Below are 7372 nucleotides of genomic sequence, written 5' to 3' on the forward strand. Positions count from 1 at the left end.
CCGTAACATTTGCCATGCAAGCTGAGTGGACAATGGGGTTATTTGTGCCTTGACACCTGTCATCCATAACCTAAACTTCCCTGAATCCCAGGCCATCTCTAAGGTCCAAGAGGTAGGAGAGGAAGAGAGTGTACAAGGAATGCTAAGACTTACCCCTCCCCCGCTTCCCTACACAGTCCAGAGCATCTTTCATTGGCCCCTTCATGGCAGGGGGCTGGGCTCTGTTCCAGCACCAACTCCCCTTGTCTCATTTCTAGCAAGAGTCACAACCTCACAATTCAATTACAACAGAACACCAAGGATCCTAGAGCTAGAAAGACATTTTATGTGGATTTTAAACAAAATTTCTAGGGAGGCAGAGGAACATCCTTGCATTTTGACACGGTGTTATCCACCTCTCTCCTAGTGATCGGTCTCTTCCTTCTAACCTCTGACCACCCACTCTGGGCCCTTGATTCCCTCCCAATGGTCCCAGAATAGGATGGCACACAGTGCCTGCCATGCAGAGCTGCTGAGACCAGCCTCCTGTGCTCCACTCTGATGAGCTCCCTGCTTCCCCTCTAACAGGGAATCTCCCTTACCTGGTGACTCATCTAGGGAAAAGACCAGGGAATTCCCTGGTGGTCCGGTGGTTAGGACTCTGCACTTCCACCGCAGGGGGCCCGGGTTTGATCTCTGGTCAGGGAACTAAGATCCCACAAGCTGCACGGTGTGGCCCCCAAAAAGAAAAGAAAAGACCAAACATTCCCGAGAACAAAAAATAATGGGGGTGGGGTGGGGGAGGGGTAGGCGTGAAGTGAATTTTAGGAATTTCTCTAGAGGCTGATCCTTGACCAAGAAAGTCCCCATTTATGAAGAAAGAAGCCATACTCCTCACTCTCACCTCGAAGTTGAAGCCTGGGTGGTGACATACAGTGGGCAGGGAGGTCTCAGGGAAGCCCAGATGTGCTCAGGGCAGGAACAGGTCTTACCAGAAAAGAGGATGCCATGTGGACTCCAGTCCTCTCACTCTAGGCCAGAGCTGCACCTCAGTACACCCACCCAACTAGACCTGGGCTTTAACCCCCAATACAGGTAAGCAATACAACACTCCAAGCTGCTCCAGAGCCCCAATACACCACATCTCCAGAAACAGTGCAATGTGTTACTAGGGATAGATGCTGCCCAAAGCTCAGCATCTGCCCCTGAGGCCATGAGCACTGGGGGGATGTCGGTGAGAACAGGGCATGATCACTGTTTGTACCTGCCTTGGGCAAAGACAGCACCTACTTCTCAGAGCTGGCAGGACAGGCCTTCTCCAGGTCCACAGATGAGCACCAAATTTCTCAACAGCACTGTACAAGGCACAGAGACTGGAGTGGGGTTCCCAGGGTGAGAGGCCAGCCACAAGCTGTCTCTAGACTGGAGGGCCTGCGCTCAAGTAGCTCTGCAAACCAGAAACATGGCAGGTGAGATCTTAACTGGGTGAGTGGATCTCTGAGTCTCCATGAAAAATCATGGACAATGTTGTCTTTCAAATGGGACTTAACAAAACCAGAGTACCAGAGAATACCAGCCACACACAGAGGCCTTTCACCTCCGAGAAGCCACTCTGGCTACCAGTCTTCAACATCCTACCTATGCATCCCACCATACAGGAGAAAGGCCAACCAAGAGAGAGAAGAGACAACTGCTATAGGAAAGCCATGCCCAGAGTCAAGGACCTAAAGTCACTGGCCCAGGGCTTCCCTGGTGGCACAGTGGCTAAGAATCTGCCTGCCAATGCAGGGGACACGGGTTCGAGCCCTGGTCCGGGAAGCTCCCACATGCCGCGGAGCAACGAAGCCCATGTGCCACAACTACTGAGCCTGCGCTCTAGAGCTCACGAGCCACAACTACTGAAGCCCACGCGCCTAGAGCCCGTGCTCTGCAACAAGAGACAACAAAGAGTAGCCCCTGCTCACCGCAACTAGAGAAAGTCCATACGCAGCAACGAAGACCCAATGCAGCCAATGAATGAATGAATAAATAAATAATTCTTAAAAATAAAATAAAAATAAAGCCACTGGCCTGCACCGGACAGGAATCTCAGCCAGAGGGGCCTGGCTGAACCAAACCAGCAGAGTTTCTTCTCCCCTATCCACTCTCAAAAGTGCAGGCAGGGGACTTCCCTGGTGGTCCAGTGGTTGAGACTCCGTGCTCCCAAAGCAGGGGGCCTGGGATCGATCCCTGGTCAGGGAACTGGATCTCACACGCCACAACTAAAGATCCCGCATGCCCCAACTGAGACCCCAAGCAGCCAAGTAAATAAATAAATAACAAAAGTGCAGGGAGATCCAAAGTCCTCGTATATCGCTACTGCCCTCAGGATAAGCCCAAGCTCTCTGGACAAAGCACATAAGGTATTTCTGACCTGGCCCCTGCCTAACTCATGCTCTGTCTTCCACGTCTTTGATGCACTGTTCCTTTCATCTAGAGCGTCGCTTCTCACTTTGTCCCTCTGGAACCCTCCAACCTACCCTTCCAGATTCAGCATCATCACCTCTTATATGAAGCTCTCCCCAGACTCTCAGGTACAGGAGGAAGTCCAACCTCTGGGCCACCCTTGGGTACAGCACACACCATGGACGGGGCTTTTCCTACACCAGCCTGTGAGGTCATGTGCACAGGCCTATCTGCCTCCTCTCTAGATAGGCCTCAGGCCTGTGCTCCTGGGGCCCAGGTCTGGGCCTGGGACGAAACAACGGGTGCCTCGTTGTCATGTGGAGAATTAATGGATGAGCACATTACTGCCTGGCCAAAGGAAGCTGGCTGCAAGTGAAAGGAAAGGCAGGCTGGCTGTGGCCAAAGGGCCACAGGGCTTGGGCCTGAGCACCAGATGCAGAGGAGAGGAGAGCGCCCGCATCGCACCCCTGCAGCTCCATCCAGTGCTCTAGCCCAGGCTTGCTGTTCTTGGGTAGAGCCACTCATCACATGTCAGGAGGCCACCACCGCCGCCGCTGCTGGGATGATGTTACAGTCTATTTTGAGGGTCACACTGGAGCATCTGTCAACCTAGTCAGCCACACCCTCCATGTGTCATCACTAAGAGCTGGAGACACCCAAAGGTCCATGAACTCTGCCTGAGCATGTCATTTCCCCAGGGACCCTCAGTTTCAGGGCCTCCTTGGCTTCCTAACAAGATCAACCCAGATGCCCTTATCTCCTGGCACCAGTGGCCGGGCTCTGATGTCTCCTCACCCCACCAGATCTGCTCCTGGGGTTCCCAGCTCTGGTGACTCGGCAAATGCAGCTGAAGCCCATCAGTCTAAGCCTGGCTCTTAGCTCAAACATAACCCCTCCTTCTCCAGCTCTCCCTTATATTTGAGGAGTGCCCAGAAAGCCCAGCACAGAGATGTCAAGCCAGTTACCAACCAGGCTCATTTTAGGCCCAACAGGCCTCACCTGCTGAGAAACTCCTACTCATCCCTCAAAACCATACCCAGGCTCTGCCTCCTCTTGTAGAGAGCCTTTCAGTGGACTCTCTACAGAATAGGCCAGAGGCTCTCTGAGGATAAGGCTGGCCTGTGCAGGCTTTATTGTTGTTCTCCCTGTACCTAGCATGCACCTGGCACACAGAAGGTATGAATCAGTATAACCCTTGAAATGAGACCTTTCTAATTAGACAAGCTTAGTGTGTTCTGCTACAAAAGACATCGTCAGAACAAAGGCCTTTCTGGAAAACAATGACACTGACAACTGGGTTCATAAACACCTTTTACAAAGGAGGCCTGTACTCAAATCTACAGAAAAACAAGTTTACAGATTCAATGGGATGCTAATTCAGTCAAGCCCAGTGCAGAGCACGTAAGTCAGTCTGGGCCCACTCAGCACTAAGCACCTTTCAGCTCTGTCCCCTAAGAACACTGTGATCCCCTAAGAATCCAACTGGACATTCCCTCACTCTACCCAGGGAAGGAATGCAACAGGCAAAGGCAGCAGCAGCGTGGACACACGTGTCTGGGATCAGGTGAGGGCATCTGACAAGTTAGGCTACTCCACTGCACCCTAAGCCCCACAGCCAGGGCAGGTCACCAAACATCCCAGGGGCTCAGGGCTCACCCACAAAACAGGTACACCATCATCTGCTCCAGCCACTTTCCAGAGATGCCATGAGGATGGAACTAAATAATACAGGAAAGCTACATAACCGGTTAACACCTGGGTCATGGAGCAAACATCTTCAACACTGACGGGAAACAGGAAACAAGCTGATCACTGTCTGCCCTGCAACTGCCCTTGGCCTCCTGAAAACCACACCTGGCCCATCTGGCTATATCTTAGCCACATGGGAAGGCTTTCAAGGATTCCATAAAGAGGCCATAGGTGACATTCACACACCTTTCCTCTGACAGTGGCCAACTGAAGCAGGCCACCACAAGCATACATGACCTGGGACCTTTCTAAGAAACTGAGATTTCCAGGTCAGCTTAACAGCTATATTTACCTCATGTAAAAATGCTGGGAAAGTTGGGAAAAGATGCTCAACTTTCTTTGGATTTGCAGGCAATACCTATAGTAAGGCAATCTAACAAGATACAGGGCCTTTTCCAGCAAGATCCACTTATAACTGAAATGTTAAAAGCCAGGTGAAGGAACCCAGGTCTCCACATTTAAACTGAAATGTAGAGACCTTCTCAAAAACTGTTCTTGTCTTTTATTAGCTCGCTGTTATCTACGATTAAGGACTCTGGAGAAAATAATCCATTTTCCTCCCTACAAGTTTAGGAAATGCCCCTCCATTTCTTTGGCAATATGAGACTGCAGCACCAACATTTCAGTCTATACTGTAACTATTTTTGCAGTGTTTGTTTTGTTTTAAGAGGCTGTTCTCATTCACACTAGTTCAAGCACATTAAATACATGTGCTTTTATCAGATGGTGGAAAGGGAAAGTAGAAGATTTAAAGCCCTCCAATAATATAAACTTCCTACCTGTAAATGCTCTATATGGGCATAAAAGTAAAAGATGCAATAGCTTGCCACAATCAGAACTTGAGAAATCATAGAATTCTGGGATTACAGGTAGCTTAGATGCTGGCCTAGCTCCCCAGAGTACAGACAAGGAGATCAAAGCCCCATGACCTACCCACAACCACAGAGCCCTGCCCGGCAAAGATGTTACAACTTCACTGAAGAAGCAGGCAAAGCTCCAATTCCAGCAGTATTGCCCCCAGCAGAACCCCCTGGCCAGGCATTTTGCATGTACCACAAGGGGAACAGTCCCTAGGAGAGAGGAAGTATTCTGAATGCTCAAGAACACACATCAGGGTTGGAAGGAAGGTCGTTGGTGGGGTTCACAAACTACCCACACCAGACCTAAGGTCTGATGAGGAAAACCTTTCCAAAGCAGCTAAAATTATGTTATTTCATAACTTAAACACCTGCTTTGTGACAACAGCCAGAAAAAAAGGGAGACTAGGAGAATAAAAGGAAGAAAAATGAAAAATCTCCCCTCTGATTTCCTGTATCTGCTTGGATCACCCTAAAATAGGGAGCCTCCCTAATGCTGACTTTAATGAGGACCTTCCTAAAGCTGATCCAACTGGTGTTCAAGTCCCTGGATTGAAAAACAAGTTTATGAGTAGCAAGCTCATCTGATTCTGACCATGTGCATGCTGTTTACCCTAAAATGACAGACCAGTGGCTGCCACAGCTTTGATGAATGCTGCAAAGACTCTACTATCCCTTTGAAGTCTACAAGGGCCTCTACCATGACTAAATGCCATAAAAAGGAACCTTGAATACAGCAAGAGTGTGAAAGGAGGGAAGTCACAAACACCACACAACAGTGGGGGAACTCCATTCTGGATGCTGATTTGTTAATGTAAACTTGTTATTTGTTTCCCTGACCTGTTGATGTATCTCATTACACTATCACTAAAGAGAAGCCCCTCCTCTATAAAATGTACCTATTTGTCATCAAAAGCTGCTGCTTAGACCAGGCCATGCCCACAGCCAGGTAACAGAGGTATCCGCTATTCAACCCTTTGCAGCCCAGACCAATACAGCTCAGCAGCTCACACTAGTCACAGGTGTCAACCAGGAGACCTCAAACTCTGACCACAGGGAACAGTTCAGTGTTGGGGGAAAGAATGTGGTCAGGAGGGGCTTACCCATCTCTTCCTTTGCTGACAATCTTCACCTCAAAGTAATAAATGCCACAGGCAGCAGGTATGGGGTGGGTGGCACGCACTGAGGCTGCATCTTTGTGATTTTTGCCATGACCTAATAGAAGAGGGCAAGGAAGAAATTTCAGCAGAAGGAAATGCAAATGGAAGCCTCATTCTTCTCTGCTCCATGGCAACTTCACCCCTCCACGGCCAGAGGAAGCCCTTGCATAGTCCAAGGAATAATTAGAAAACTGAGCAAACACATAAACCTCCCACCTTTGGCTCACCTCCTCCTGAGAATAGCAGCTCTGCCTGAGCCACTGCCATTCAAACCACAGGAGGGTACATGCAATGTGGGTGCATATGTGAGAGATTCCCTAGTGCTGCTGGCAGACTCTCCAAGATACAGGCAGCCCACTTGGAAGACTAGGGGAGGAAGAGGCAGCCCTGGAAGACGCCCCCACAACTTTAGCGCAGAACCCTAGGCCTTGTTTGGGATGTCTGGCAGGTGAGCAAGCTCATGGGCCTCTGGCTAATGGAGGGGATGTGACCACCCCTTTCTTCAGACACTTATGAAACTAAGCAGTGGTGAAGGGCCTAGCTCGAGTCGGAGGTACCCCAAAACAAGCAGGAAGGCCCTGAGAAGAATGTCCAGCCCAGCACTGGGTTTGGACACCTGCTGCGGTTCTCCTGACATCAGATGTCTCAGGGCAGAGCAGACTAGGCAGTCAATCCTTGGCCTGGTCAGCCCCACCACCCTAGACACCCCGCAGGAACTAAGGCCCAAGCCGGAGCACTCGAGCTGGGTAAGGGACGTGATGGAGCACGGGCTGGGCAGCACACCCACCCCGCAGACACTCTGGCCTTCTCCCCCTGCGACCAAACAGGCCAATACCTTTGTAGTGGACGCGAAGGTTGCCCTGGGAGAGGCCGATGTAGTTGTACTTGTCCTTGGGGCTCCAGGAACGCGGCAGCGGCGTCTCGTGCTGGTTGACCGCGGGATACAGGCGCTGCAGGCGCCGGCTCAGTTCCTGCTCCCCTGGGGACGGCAGCCCGCATCCAGTGCCCCCGCCGGAGGAGTCTCCAACCTGCAGGTTCCCAGCTCCCAGGTCCGCCGTCGCCGCCGCCATCTTGGAGGGAGCTGCTATTGTGTCACTGGGGGCGGGGAAAAGCGGGACCAGATCCGCCTCTTTCAGCCAATGGCCAGCGAGCCAACCTGGGCCGCAGGGAAACCGAGTCCCA

The 7372-nt window shown here is 51.1% G+C and overlaps 1 protein-coding gene across 2 annotated transcripts in view; it reads right to left on the reverse strand.

Annotated features, from left to right (window-relative positions):
- RANBP10 (RAN binding protein 10) overlaps positions 1 to 7289 on the reverse strand; it is a 66754-nt gene extending 59465 nt beyond the window's left edge. The window contains exons 1-2 of one of the 2 annotated variants that reach the window (XM_032614416.1): positions 7026 to 7289; positions 6134 to 6245 (exon numbers count right to left, since the gene is read on the reverse strand). In XM_032614416.1, coding sequence (XP_032470307.1) covers positions 6134 to 6245; positions 7026 to 7260 — 347 coding nt within the window. In that variant the 5' untranslated portion in view covers positions 7261 to 7289. Of the gene's footprint in view, positions 1 to 6133; positions 6246 to 7025 lie in introns of those variants that run through there. The other variant, XM_032614415.1, reaches the window with a different exon arrangement.
- Between the last annotated feature and the right edge of the window lie 83 nt (positions 7290 to 7372).

Source organism: Phocoena sinus, chromosome 19, assembly GCF_008692025.1.
Source record: "Phocoena sinus isolate mPhoSin1 chromosome 19, mPhoSin1.pri, whole genome shotgun sequence".
Classification (NCBI taxonomy): Eukaryota; Metazoa; Chordata; class Mammalia; order Artiodactyla; family Phocoenidae; genus Phocoena; species Phocoena sinus.